Consider the following 15,531-nt stretch of genomic DNA (forward strand, 5'->3'; position numbering starts at 1 on the left):
AATGCCCAGCTATTTTTTTGTTGCAGTTTGCCTGGGGCTGGGTTTGAACCCACCACCCTCAGTATATGGGGCCAGCACCCTACCTACTGAGCCACAGGCGCTGCCCAGTTGTTGTTTGGAAAGCTTCTTGCAACCCTGATAATGTGCTTCCTTTGGTAATATTTTGAGGTAATATGTTGAGTAGCTTTTGAAAATATTTTATCTACATTACACGATTTTTATTTTTACCCTCTGTTTATTGTTCTCCAGGAATGCTTCTGGTCACAACAGATACTCTTGGCCATGATTTCCATGTCTTCCAAATTCTGACTCATCCTTGGTCCTCGTCGCAAAGTGCTGTCCACCATCTGTACACTCTTCACAGGGGAGAAACTGAAGCCAAAGTAAGCCATACACTTCTTTCAGAAGGCAATTTCTTTGTGTAATGTGACATCTACTTTAGTTGGTCATTTCTTTTGCATGGGATCCTTAATATCAGTGAGAAAATATTGCTTTGATAGAGTGGTTAGATAATTAAGAAAACAAGTCCCACTTTAACCCAATAAATACATAAACATTGGATGAACATTTTAATCATTAAAAAGTCAACGAATTTTGACAAAACAGTTCTTTTATTCTGCTCCTCCAAACCTAATTCCATTTCTTTCCCCAGAGAAAAGACCCCTGTCATGCATTTTGATACCTGTCCCTCCAGGCTTTTACTAGGCATTTTGATTCTGTATACATATGTGTGTACATGGACATACATAGACACATGTACATAATAAACTCACATTCACATATACATAAAAATAATTTAATTTCATCATAGATATGGATATTTAGATTCACATTGGCTAGTGAGAACTAATTATGCACATATCTCCCCAACACTGTTTTTAGTGACTTCACATAGATTGTGTGAAATCACCCATGGTGGAGGGATTTGATCATGAAAATTGGCAAACACTATAAATCAGGGCTTTTCTGTTTCATCAGAGAGTAAGTTTTTAAATCTAGTAGAACCTCTGAAAGTTGACCACCCAAGGGACTGTAACAAACTGGTCAAAATATGCAGGTGGTCGATACAAGGAACTAGGCCTACTGTACAGATACATACATGTCCGGTCCATGAAAATTAGATCAACTTAAGGAGGTGGGCAGTGTAGGAAGGCGATCCATTATGGAGGCTCTACTGTGTTTGCCAGGACATAACTGTGTGCACATGCAGGGATGCAGGGGCATACATAGATTCATATATATTCATATATGTAATTTATTGAGTGCTTGTATCAGGCACCATGCTAAATGCTTTACACATATTTAATATTCTTAATGTCACATAATAGATATGTAAAAGCCTAAAATACCAATTATTTTTTGTTTCTCAGAGCTGGTAGTTATGTACTGCCCAGTATATTACCATGTTTATTCTAACATTTATCTATTGGCCCTACTGTATTTATTAACCAATCTGTCCTTTTCCTATAGTCTAAAGTGCTGTTTCACTAAATTTCCACTAAAATGATTTACCATAATGGATTGAAATATATTGAAATCCATGAATTTATAAGAATACATTCAAAAAGCATGGGGGGGGTCTCTCTCACCTTTTCTCCTTCATGAGAGGGACTTAACTTCCAACTCTCTTTGGCAGTGCTCTAAAATTTCTCTTTGTTCCTCTTAAATAAAAAAAATATATATATATTTTTTTAACTCTGAAAAAAAAAAAGCGTTGGGCATTGCTGTAGGTTGCTAGTTTTCTAACTCATTACTCTGTTAATTGATAATTAGAGGGCAAGTATCCAGCATTTACCCTGCCTTTCTGTTTGTTTTGTTTTGTTTTTGTTTTTGGAGGCAAAGTCTTATTTTGTCGCTCTCAGTAGAGTGCCCTGGTGTCATAGCTCACAGCAGCCTCAAACTTTTGGATTCAAGCAATCTTGCCTCACCCTCCTAAGTAGCTGAGACTATAGGTGCCTGCCACAACACCTGACTATTTTTAGAAACAGGAGTCTTGCTCCTGTTCAGGCTGGTCTCAAACTCCTGAGCTCAAGGAATCCTCCTGCCTCAGCCTCCCAGAGTGCCAGGATTACAGGAGTAAGCCACTGGGGTCAGCCTTACACTGCCTTTCTTATATCAATTTAATATGGCAGTCAAAGTAGTTGGCGAGGGAAAGTTTTCCATTGAAGAATTCCAACATAAAAAAATTTAAGAAAATATTTCTTTTAAAAATGTATTGTAAAATTAATTTTTAATTTTTATATGCCCATAATTATACATATTCATGAAGTTCATGTGAAATTTTGATACAAGTGTACATTGTGCAATGATCAAATCAGGGTAATTGGGATATCTACCACCTCACACATTTATCATTTTGTTATATGTGGAACATTCCAAATCCACTCCTCTAATTATTTTGAAGTATACAATAAATTATTATTAACTATAGTTGCCCTGTGGTGCTATCAAACACGAGATCTTATTCCTCCTGACTACATTTTTAGAACCACTAACCAATTCCTCTTTATTTGCCTCTCCCCATTACTCTTCCAGGCCTTCAAAGTTAGGAAGAGACTTTTAGGAATTACTATATGAAATAGTGCACCTGGGCTGTAATCATCTGTGCTTGGTTTTACTGATGAATTGCTCTGTTCTTTTTGTTTTTGTTTTTTAGCTGATGAATCTTAATGTTACTAAAGTGGAATAATTAGATAGTATGTGCTTTATAATGCAATACGTTGTATATAGCATCGTTTATGAAATATTTTTACCCACCTCTCTTGAATTAAACTTAGCCTGTATATATAATTAGGACTTTAGGGAAAATACGGAAATAGAGAAACAAATTAAACAACATCTTTCAAAAGCAATCAGGCAACTGTAAAATGTAGTTCTACATTACGAATGTGACCTGAGTTTTTTTTTTTTTTGAGACAGAGCCTCAAGCTATAGCCTTGGGTAGAGTGCCATGGCGTTGCAGCTCAGAGCAACCTCAAACTCCTGGGCTTAACCGATTCTTTTGCCTTAGCCTCCCAAGTAGCTAGAACTACAGGTGCCCTCCACAATGCTTGGGTATTTTTTGGTTGTAGTTGTCATTGTTGTTTGGCAGGCCCAGGCTGGATTCGAACCCGCCAGCTCTGATGTATGTGCTGGTGCCTTAGCCACTTGAACTACAGGTGCCTCCCGTGACCTGATGTTTTTAACAAATAACTATAATGGGGATGTAAAAGTTAGTGTGCGGTGGGGAAAAGAATAACTGTTACAGATTAAAAGGGACTTTGGAGAATATCATCTAAGAACAAAATATGTACCTTTTTTCAATCCTCTTTCATACAAATCAAGTATGAAAGATTTTTTCAGGTCAGGTAAAGTGGCACACTCCTGTTCCTAGAACTCTGGGAGGCTGACCTGGGAGGATCACTTGAGGTCAGGAGTTTGAGACCAGTCTAAGCAAAGCAAGACCCAGCTGTACAAAAAAATAAATAAATAAGAAAAAGAAAAAAACCTAACTAGGCATTGTGCTGTTGCATGCCTATAGTGCCAACTACTTGTAGGGGCTAAGGCAGGAGGATCACTTGAACCTAGGCATTTGAGGTTGCTGTGAGCTATGATACCACTGCACTCTACCCAGGGCGACAGAGTGAGACTGTCTCAAAAAGAAGATCAGTAAATAAGTAAATAAATTTTATAAGCCGTTTACTTTTTAGAATGTGCCTCAGTATTTTGTCTGATGTTTCTTCCTGATTCGACTTGCTCATTTTGGGCAGGAATGTCACAGAAGTGATGCTGGTCCTCTTTGCATCCTCTCAGCTGGTACGTGGTTTTGATAGTCACCATCTCTGATGATGATCAGTGTAATCACATGACTGAGACAGTGTTGGCCAGTTTTCTTCACTGGGAAGTTACTCTTTTATATTTAAAAATATTACAGTTTTGGTGGGGAGGTAATTTTACACTATTGAAATAGCCCATTCCTCATGAAACGTTCTTTTGTTGACTAACATCATTTTGGTCTAGTAGATTCCTATTTTGTTCGATGGGTTATCTTTTTTCAGTAGGTACTGGAGTGCTCAGAGTGCCCCGCACCTGGCCAGTGGCCGCCCACGAGCTCAGTGTCTGTGTCCTGTTGCCATATCTCTATCATTCTCTGAGCATGTCCTTACCTTCCGACACAGCCAGCTTGCTTATTCTTTAATGTAGTTACCTTTTGCTTTGTTTCTTTCATATGGAAATTTTAAATTAGATGAGCATTTTAGTTAAAGATTTAATATTTTAACATGCTGCTTGGCTCATTTTATATAACTCTTTTTTAAAACCCTATCTCATCTGTTCTAGTCACTGATAAGTTCTGACTTATCTGTAATCTTTTAGAAGTTGAACGTTTTGAGCACTTAATACTTATTTTCAATATCTCTTTTGTATTAGCTTTATTAGCCATTTAGTTTATCTATAAAACCAACAGGGAAATAGAAATGTTGCTTAAGCTTCTTGGTATCTGTCATCCTTAGAACAGTGCTTTGCGTATCATAGTACAAATGTTTGCTATTGCCAATGCTATTCCTGTTTCAGAAGTAGGAAAATTCATTAGAAATTATTAAAATCATGTGCTCTAAAGCACACTTCTGTAATTTAGGAGATTGATTTTCTTTTTTTTTTTTTATTGTTGGGGATTCATTGAGGGTACAATAAGCCAGGTTACACTGATTGCAATTGTTAGGCAAAGTCCCTCTTGCAATCATGTCTTGCCCCCATAAAGTGTGACACACACCAAGGCCCCATCCTCCTCCCTCCGTCCCTCTTGCTGCTTCCCCCCCCATAACCTTAATTGTCATTAATTGTCCTAGGAGATTGATTTTTCTTAGCATCATACAATAAGATCTGAGGACTTCTGCTAGCGACCATAAAATTAATTATTATAAAGTTCTACTGAAAATTATTTTGAACTGATATTTCACATTTAACACTGATCATGAATTTTGTATGGCACATGATCTATCCAGCTGCCTTGGAGTACTACACAATTGTTCTGGATTCCTAAAGTGACTGTGAGGGTACTTTAATCAGGCAAGGAAAAAAAAATCATGTCTATGGATCTAATTATACTGAATTAAGTTGTTTTATGGTCTATGACTTGGGATATCCTCTGCATCTGACAGTAATTTTCCTCATAAAGCACATATGCAGTAAGAAATACAGTCCTGTTTTCAACAGTAAGTTTAAGTCTTACAAGTATTTTGTTAATATGCTCCCATAATGTCGTCCTCCAGGAGACTGAAGTCATTTTTGGACTTAGCATGCTAATTTTGCTAAACAGCAAACTTGGTTTTGAAACATCTATAAATCAGACAAGTGTTAGTTTTATCATATTTGAATACTACAAAATAGTATGATTGGGCGGCGCCTGTGGCTCAAGGAGTAGGGCGCCGGTCCCATATGCCGGAGGTGGCAGGTTCAAACCCAGCCCTGGCCAAAAAAATCACAAAAAAAAAAAAAAAATAGTATGATTAGTATCTTTAATTGTCAAAGGGGAAAGAATCTAGCTATTTCATAGTATTAATTGATACTGATGATGGTTATTTTAGATAAAAGTAATGTTTTTTTTAGTGTGAATATGTCCCAAAATATTGCCTTGTTATGCTTATACTGATAGTCAAATTTAACTGGACTTCCTGTATTTTTGTTTGTTTAACCTGGCAACTCTGTTTATGATTCTATGGCTGTTTGATTTCTTTCTAATTCTTTCCCCAAGCCATCATTTTAACTTAAATTTAATTCACATACTATAAAATTCATTCTTTTTAAATATATAATTCACTGGAGTGAATATTATGTGTTATATTATGTCTTATATATTATGTGTTCTGAGTTACACAAACTGTCACTAATATTTAATTTCAGAACATTCTTAACACTTAAATCCGTTTTCATTAGCAGTCATTCATCATTCCCATTTTCCTAGCTTCCCCGTATACTTTGATACTGATTAATTAGTAATTGTATAAGCTGTGGATAAGCTAACAGCTTTCCCAAAGCTTCAAGTTACTGTACTGTAAAATGTGGATGATAACGTATTTCATTGAGTGTTTGAGCAAATACCAGAAATAGTATATTTAAATGCTTAGCAAAGCACTTGGCACAGTAATTGCCAAATAAAGAGCCAATATTTGGACCTCTGCTTTTGGCTAGTATAGAGTAGTAGGAGCTTGTTGTTTCCTCCCCTAAATAACTAAACATTAAATAGTGGGTTTCTAGTTACTGTATGGAAGGATGACAATCCCTGAGACATGGAGAGCGAATGAGAAGATGCCTATCATTGTCCCCATCTTACAAAGAGTTTCCAGTCATCATAGAGGAAGGGGGAAACCTGATGGAGCTAGGTAGTTTCACTGAGTTGATGATAGGGACACCAAGGTCATAGATTGTTGGGACAGAGTGCTAGAGACAAGAGAGCTGCAAAGAGAGAGAACCCTGGAGATCAGTAGAGAAGATGGGAGAACATAGGAAGAACTACCATCAGATCACAAAGGACAAAGTGAAACATCTTTTATTTGAAGATGACATGATAAATCTATGTAGAAAATCTAGAAGGCGGCGCCTGTGGCTCAAAGGAGTAGGGCACCGGCCCCATATACTGGTGGTGGTGGGTTCAAACCCGGCCCCAGCCAAAAACTGCAAAAAAAACCCTAAAGGATTCTATTTAAAAAAATAAGAACTAAGAAATGATTTTAGCCAGGTTATAGGATAGTAGATTAGATTTCTATATACTAACAATAATTAATTGATCATTTTAATAGAAATTAGCAAGCTAATTAGTTCTAACATTCAACTGGAAATGCATAGATCTTGTAATGAGCAAAATGACTTTGGAAAAGAAAAATAAATTTGGAGTGATATCACTATCTAGTATCAAGACTTAACGATTGCTGCATCTTTAATCTTGGGAAAGAATAAAGAACTCACAGGTCTCAAACAAGTTTAAAATCCAGAAGGACGAATTTGAGGAAACACTCTATGAAACACTAGTATCAAGACTTAATAATTACTGCATCTTTAATCACATAGATACACTCTATGAAATACGTTAAGCCAGAGTTTCCTATTTAACTTGAGGCTTTGCAATCCTAGACTGCAGCTTTGTCTTTTGGGCCTGTAGCTCTGACTGCCCTTGCCTTTGTACATACAACTTGGGCTTCTAGGCCTACATCCCTGCCCTTGGAGTCATTCATCCACTTTATTGAAAGATAGCACAGGTTTGCAGCTTAGTAGTGCTTTCAAACTATTGCCTGCTTATAGAATTTGTGAGATCAAGTAACCCTCATTCTGTTTATTCTGTTTTTATGATTTTCAGTTTAAGCTGTCAGTGTTTCTGGTGAAACAATATTCATAAAAACCTTCTGTCATGTCATGGAGATCTATGCCATTAGACAACAAGGATACTCCACATATCTTTCTTGAATTTCTCTGTCTCTATTCCTGGATTTTGCTATTTGAGTGGATTCATGGGTCACATGCTTGATGTCTTCGGCAAAATATTGTCCAGCTATATTCTTGGTCTTCTCTTCAAAGCACACTCTCTTGTGAACTTCCTGATATTAGTTTTTTTCTTCCCTAGTAGAATATTCATATGCTAAAAGATCCAAAAGATTATTTCAGGGAGATATTTGGCATTAGGCAGACATTCTGGGAATAAAATAATTAAAAATTATTAATTAAAAAATTAAAATAATTTCATAAATCTTGTCATTCAGCCAAGATGGAATAATAGAATCTAAACTAAACCTCATTATCAGGACCCTACCAGAGAAACAGAATCAGTAGAACATTAATGAGATTTATTGACTTACGTGATTGTGAAGGCTGGCTAGGCAAGTCTGAAATCAATAGGGATAGCCATAAGACATGGCAGGTCGGAAACTCTCAGGAAGGAGCTGTTGTTTCAATCTGTAGGATTATAGGTCATTAGCAGAATGAACCCCTGGATCATCGAGATACAGTTAGTAGACAGCAGAAAGTATTTTAAAGTAGCTATTATTACTATGCTCAGTTTTATGAAGGAAAAGATGTTTTTGTTAGATGATAAGATAGGAAATCTTAGCAGAGAAAATAAAATATAGAAAACACCAAAATGTAAAGTCTAGAACTTTAAAATATAGTATCAAAGACAAAAATGAACTGCATGTGTTAACAGCAGAATTGATATCAAGTTCATGAATTTGAAGATAGATAACTAGAAATTTCCATACTGAATGAGTAAAAATAAAAAACAGCCTAGCTGTATATGGGATAATGTATCTAACATATGTATAGTTAGTTATTGGAGAAAGTGAGGAGAGAGCAAGTGAAGGAAAAATAAATATTCAAAGGTAGAAAACTTACTCTTGTTGAAAGATATACATTTACAACTTCAAAAGACAAATATTATATAGGATGAAATACAACAAAAGCCAAGTCTCAGGACATCATAGACAATATTCTGAGAACCAAATATTAAAACCAGGCAGAAAAAAATAACACACTATATACAGAGAAAGTACATTTTGACCAACTATTGACTTCTCTTTGGAAACCATGGAAGTCAGATGACAGTGGAATAACATGTTTAAAGGGCTGAAAAAAAAATCAAATATTGGCCCCCCCCAAAGTTCTTCATCAAGCAAAAATATCCCTCAATCCCTCAGGGATGAAGGAGGAAAAAAAGACAGCACATCCACATTAGAAAGCACGCTGAAGTGACATGGATACCAGAAGCAAAAATCTTTAAAAAGTAATATTTGGTTTTTTTGTTTGTTTGTTTGTTTTTTAGAGACAGAGTCTCATTTTGTGGCCCTGAGTAGAGTGCTATGGTGTAACAGCTCACAGCAACCTCTAGCTCTTGGGTTTAGCTGATCTCTTGCCTCAGCTTCCCGAGTAGCTGGAACTACAGGCACCCACCAGCCTGGCTATTTTTTGTTGCAGTTTGGCCAGCGCTGGGTTCCAACCTGCCACCCTTGGTATATGGGGACAGTGCCCTACTCACTGAGCCACAGACATCGCCCAAGAAAGTAATAAAGAATATGATAAATAAAGAAAGGATTTTTTTCTTTTTAAAGTTTGTATAAAATGTATAGGAATAATAAAATTATAATTTTATCTGTAAGAAATTATAACACTATTTTATGGGGATTATATTGTATCTACATGTAATTCATATGACTGTAGCATAAAGGAAGAAGGATGCTTTGGTGCGCATAGGTATATGGAACTATACTATTTCAAGATTCAACATTGCTATATATAAAAAGCCAATACTTCAATGAAAATGCCATACTAAGAAATTGTTCAGTTAATTCAAAATAAGGCAGAAAAGGAAGGGTAGAGAAACAAGAAAAAGAAGGATAAATAGCAAACAGATATTAAATGGTACATCAAATTCAACCACATTAAAATTATATTAAATATTAAAGTATTCCAATATAAAGGAAGAAATTGCCTATAAGAGATTCACAAGGAACATAAAGACATTAATATGATGATAGTAATTTCATGTTAAAAGATATATCATGTAAACCTCAGATATAAGAAATATAAACATAAAAATCTACTAAAGACTATTTATTACCAGAGATATTTTATAATGTTTATGAGTCAAATTTTCCAGGAAATTTAAGTATGTATTCACTGAAATTTTTTTTGTGTATTGTGTGAGACAATAAAGTCTCACTTTGTTGCCCTTTGTAGAGTGCCATGGTGTTATAGCTCACAGCAACTTCAAACTCTTGGGCTTAAATGTTCCTCTTGCCTCAGCCTTCCAAGTACCTGGGACTACAGGTGCCCCCCACAATGCCCAGCTATTTTTAGAGATGAAGTCTGGGTCTTGCTCAGGCTGATTTAAAACTGAATTTCAAAATACATTAAACAAACAGCAACAGAATTTTTTTATTTTTTATTTTTTGAGATCAAATCTCACTCTTTCATGCAAGGTAGAGTATGGTGGCATCTTTGTAGCTTGCAGCAACCTCAAAGTCCTAAGTTCAAGCGATCCTCTTGTCTCAACCTCCTGAGTAACTGGGACTACAGGCATGTGCCACCAGGCCTGGCTAGTTTTTTCTATTTTTAATAGAAATAGAGTTTTTTCTATTTTGCTCAGGCTGGTCTTGAGCTCCTGATCAAGCAATCCACTTGCCTAGGCCTTCCAAGAGTGTTAGGATTACAGGCATGAGCCACCGTATCTGGCCCAAATACCAACAGAATTTAAACGTTGAATAATTAATTCTGCAATCCACCTAGCTGGTTTTTAACACCACTTTCTCAACATTTGATAGAGTATTATAGAAAAAAGACTTAAATTAACAGAAAAACACGAGCAACCACATTGCTCTAATAGATAAATAGCTGACCCCAACAACTATAGAATACATATTCCTTTCAATTATGACATCGTATATACTTTAAATGGATATGAAAGAAGGGTTAATAGATGGGACTTATGCCACAGACATTTATGGGTGGCAGATTTAGATGGTAATCACAGTAATGGTACAGGGCACTTTTTCTAGGATGAGTTCATGAATTTATATGTATTCAGTGTAAGAAAACTGAAAAAACAGAGATAAAAAGAAAATTAAAATCACCCATAATTTTATTGCCCAGCCTTAACCACTGTTAACATTGTAGTATTTATAAGATTCTTTTGTACATTTCCATGCACGCACATGCACCCTAATTTCTGTAAAATAAAATCATACTGAGCCTACTTAGCATTTAGTAAGTCTTGCCACTTACTAAAAAGCAAGAGAAAACAGTCGTGTGTTTGTATGTCAATTCTCTTTTTATATGTTTTCATTAAACATAGCCTCATTTGATGGCTTGGACCTCGGTCGGTCAGTTATTGCCATATGTCAGTTATCATTATGTTTTGATCGCCATTTTCATAGGCATCTAAATATTAAGTACTCATGGTTTTCATTTAGAAGATCTCTGCTTTCGGATTTTCCTCCTTTCCTAATAGGGTTGAAAAGGGAGTTGTTATTTAAATCATTAGGCATATTTTTGGCTATAGAAACAAAACCACATTTAACCATGACTTTTAAAAATCAGGGCTTTTAAAATCATGTGTTAAGAAGTCTGCTGTTGGTCTTGATACAGTTACTCAATGATGTCTTTGTGACGTTTTCTATCTTTCCCTATGATTGCTTTATAAATGCCACTTCTCTAGGGATCATTTCATAATTCAAGGTAATAAAATGAGGAGAAAAGATAGTGTCAGTGATGTTAATTTCTGTTATCGGGAAAGCGGGTATTTTCCCAGAATCCTATAACAGCCACCTGCTTTTGTCTGAATGGTAATCACAGTGTCAGCACTTGCTGTAACAGAGCCAAGCAATCACATATTAAGCATCTGGGGTGGGGTCAAGTGAGGGAGTGAACGTTTGAGGTGATATTTTATTTACCACTCAATAGATGCTTCTATGTAATCATCACAGCAATCAAGATATAGTGCATTTTCCTTATCTCAGGAACTTTCCTCCTGCCCTTTTTAGTCAGTGCTCAGCAATCATTGCCATTATTATTATTTTGAAATAAACGTTCTTTTCCATAATTTCTAAGGTTTCACATACAGTTGGAGGAACTGCCATTGCAGGTTGCTTCATTTTCTTGCCTACTATTGCTGACTTTACAGTGCCAGAGTCATTACCCAAGTGTTCTAAAAATGCAGCTTTCTTGGTCATGACTCTCCCCTCAATACCTCACTGACTCATAATTCTGAAGATGGACCACAGGATCTGCATCTCTTACCAACAATCTAAGTGCTTCGTATCACACTAGAGTTTGAGAATCTCAGCTTCAGATTTTAGATTGCTAAGATAACTCTAAAATTTAATCACTGCTATTAACAGAGGTTGCTACAGTCACCTTCGAAGCACTCCCCTTGGGAAGCTAGGCATACAAGCCAGCACCTCATCCACCCTGAAAAGCAATTTTGGAACACTTTTTCTGGACGACCACCCGCGCTGTCATTGTATAACATGCAGGGCACACAACAATAATGAATGCCAGTCAGCAAGACACTGCTACATGTTGACATGAACACAACTGTGAGACACTCATATACCAAAGTTATAAAACCTTCCTGAGTTGTTTGTACAGTGCTGCTGATGTAATTGTCAGACTCATTTGATCACAGCTCTGATGGTGATTCCAGAAAAGAGTTCCAAAAATGTTTGAAGAGTAGATTAGGCTCTGGTGTCAGTGCCTAGCTTCCCAAGGGGAGCACTTCAATGGTGACCATGGTGACCATTCAGCAATGGCTATGAAGCACTTTTTCACATATATAAATGGCTAGATATACTGTATATCCTTTTATGAATAAAGAGATGTCTGGAAGGATGTGTTCCAAATATATGAGAAATACTTGTCTCTCAGTTGTGGGATTTATGTGTGTATGTGATTTTTAAAAAAATGGATTTTCTGTAATTATATGCTACTATTATATTTCTATAATATACATATAGTTATAGTTACATTAAATGCAAAACAAAGCAAAATGTCTGCTTGCTTTTGAATTTTTAGAAGTACCTTAATCTCATTGGTCTCATTTTCTTAACTCATGTCTTACATGGACTCTTGTTAAGGGAAGGCTTTCTGTACAGGTTTTCCTCTGTACACTGTGGAGATTCTTCTAAACCATAGCAATACTGTAGTTCTGCTTCTCCTCCCCTCCCCCATTCCCTTCCATTCTCCTTCTCTTCCTCTTCACTTTGCTCAGCCTGGTCTTGAACTCCTGAATTCAAGTGATCCACCCAGCCTAATAAGCAAAATATTATCTTTATATTATCTTTGTAGAAAAGAGAACTATTATTTTAATGAGTGGACTTATATTACAAAAAATTATACTGAAATTTTATTATATTTTAAATTTTATCAACAACATTTTTGTTGAAATTTATTTCTTTCAACAAGAAATTGTATATACCTACATAGCATTCTTGATTTTGGTTTATTGCCTGCAAGGCCTCAATTTTCTATCTGGTCCTTGAAATGAAACGTTTGCTGACTCTAGTTTTGAAAGAAATCTGCACTTGTCTCATGTCTACTTCAGTTTATTAGCTTTTTGAAGTGTGGCCAACCTGGGACTGACACAATGCGTCTATTGCTAGTCAACTCTGGTTCATTCCTGAGTTGAAAATATTGAATAGTGAGTGTTTTTAAAAAATAAATACCTAAATATGTTTATTTTCTAATTTTAAGAGCAGGAATTTGGGTAGTGCTTGGTACCTGTACTTTATAGATTTCTGATATCATAATTGCCTGCCCTGTACATGATGTTACTGGCCATAATATTTAGTGCTATAGAAGGAAGTTAGTGTCACAACTCTCATCCAGCTCTTCTTAATTATGATGAGATAATGTTAACTAGAAATAACGTTCCATATTTGAAGTCCAAAATCATGCAAATGATGGCATCAGTTTATTACTACTTTGCCATTTTATGGGGGGTTTTTTTGTTTGTTTTTAATAATATCTGAAAAACTACCCAGATAGTTCAATAATCTCAGCAGTTGCATCATTTAATATTTTGTAAGTAGGCAACTTGTTATCCTTGGTATGTTGTTTAAAGGATTAGACTTTCTCTAGTTCTCTTGACAGTTAATATTCCGTAGCAGTCCTTCTCTGCTCATTTGTGTATGTGACTTTGGTGTGACTTCAAGGTCATAGAGCATAATCACTTCTCTAATAGCAGTTCTCTAAGAAAGCATTTGCTATAATTCTGTCTTTGTCCCTTGATGCTGATTGTTAACATCACCTAATATCGCAAGTATTCTTAAAATGAACAAAGAAAACTCCTTTTCACTGACAGACCAGGAAGAGGTCTTGATTGTAAGTGTTTTGGAAAAAGGCTTTAGGTTGCAGAGTGCACTTCCACTGTGGGTGGGATGTAAATTACTCAGTGATAAGCCTAAAGATATTTTTCTTTATGTATTTGATTTTGGTATATGTAAATGCATTTGATATTATGATATTAAATTCATCTGGTACTATATTTCTTTCTCACTTCTGCTATTTATACTCTGTCCTGCCCTTTCCTTATTCTTTCTTTTCTTCTATTTCTTCTAAAAAAAAAAAGGATCCCTAATCTATTTAGAATAGTTAAGATGAACTTTATTGTAGGCAAACTACAGAGATTAAGCGAGGCAAACTATAGAGATTAAACAGTTTCTGTCAGAAATACTGGGATTGTTAGGAGTTACATTTGTCAGTTTTCATGATAGTATTTAATTATAAACATCATTATGTCATTTATATATGTCACAGTAACAAAGATTGGCAGACATGTTGTTGAATTTTGGGTGTGTTTATTTATTGAGAGCATTTGTCCAGCAGTAGTCTAGCAATGAAGTATCTAGTCTTGATACTTAAGACTAACATTTCTTTTCTATTTAAGGGGTTTCAGGCTCTTTTATAAACTTGTCATTTTATGGCCACATAATAGCTTTTGTTTATGATGCATTTCTGAAATATTTAGGCTTATTTGAAGATAAAGTTTTTAGAACATACTTCTGAGGAATTTTACTTAATTTATATGTATACCTATAATTTTTTTCTTTTGAATCATGGACAATGAAGTTATCTCAAGCAGAGCTTTTAAGACAACATTTTAACTGTGTAGTGGCAGGTTGACTATTTGAGCTCTGAATTTTCCTTGATGTAGTTTGGCCTTCAGTAAAAACTTATGCACAAGAATTGGATGTCCTAGAAAACCTGACCTGCTTTTAATACAAATACTTGCAAGTAGCGGCACCATAAACCAACTAGGGTGCCTGAAGGGGGTTGTTCTTGTCTTCCTGCATTTTTAAAGGATTTATTATTATTTTTTTTATCAGAAGCTTATTTATTCTACAAATGAGACTACTCAGTTTCTTCTTTCACAAATATGTAGAAAGGCCAATTGAGATTAATTGTGGGAGGAAAAGGCAATAGGGAAGATCCTTTAGAATGTATCTCCAAATCAAAATTGACATCCAACAACAAATTCCTGAGGAAAGAACCAGCAGCCCAGGGTGGCGCCTATGGCTCAGTCTATAAGGTGCCGGCCCCATATACCGAGGGTGGCGGGTTCAAACCCGGCCCCGGCCAAACTGCAACCAAAAAATAGCCGGGCATTGTGGTGGGTGCCTGTAGTCCCAGCTACTCGGGAGGCTGAGGCAAGAGAATCACCTTAAGCCCAGGAGTTGGAGGTTGCTGTAAGCTGTGTGAGGCCACGGCACTCTACTGAGGGCCATAAAGTGAGACTGTCTCTACAAAAAAAAAAAAAAAAAAGAACCAGCAGCCCAGAATAAACCAAGGACCATCAGCTACCACTTTTTCTCACACTCCATACAAGTGGTGCCACTTTTCCTCATTTTTCCTCAACTTCCATCATAATAATCTTTAGACATAGGTTCAAAACCTCACAAACAATATGAGGAATTGCCAGCACAATCTAAACTACAACAGCCTATCAGTCAAATGGGAATTTTCATTTAACAGCCACTTCTGTTCACACACCAGCCACGCGTGTTGAATTTCGGT

General features: G+C 36.0%; 1 protein-coding gene across 9 annotated transcripts in view; it reads left to right on the forward strand.

Moving 5' to 3' along the window:
* BCAS3 (BCAS3 microtubule associated cell migration factor) overlaps nt 1-15,531 on the forward strand; it is a 657,493-nt gene that overhangs the window by 260,151 nt on the left and 381,811 nt on the right. For all 9 annotated transcript variants that reach the window (XM_053567923.1, XM_053567926.1, XM_053567929.1 and 6 more), the window contains exon 14: nt 250-383. In XM_053567923.1, coding sequence (XP_053423898.1) covers nt 250-383 — 134 coding nt within the window. The remainder of the gene's footprint in view (nt 1-249; nt 384-15,531) is intronic.

Source organism: Nycticebus coucang, chromosome 18, assembly GCF_027406575.1.
Source record: "Nycticebus coucang isolate mNycCou1 chromosome 18, mNycCou1.pri, whole genome shotgun sequence".
NCBI classification, from domain to species: domain Eukaryota; kingdom Metazoa; phylum Chordata; class Mammalia; order Primates; family Lorisidae; genus Nycticebus; species Nycticebus coucang.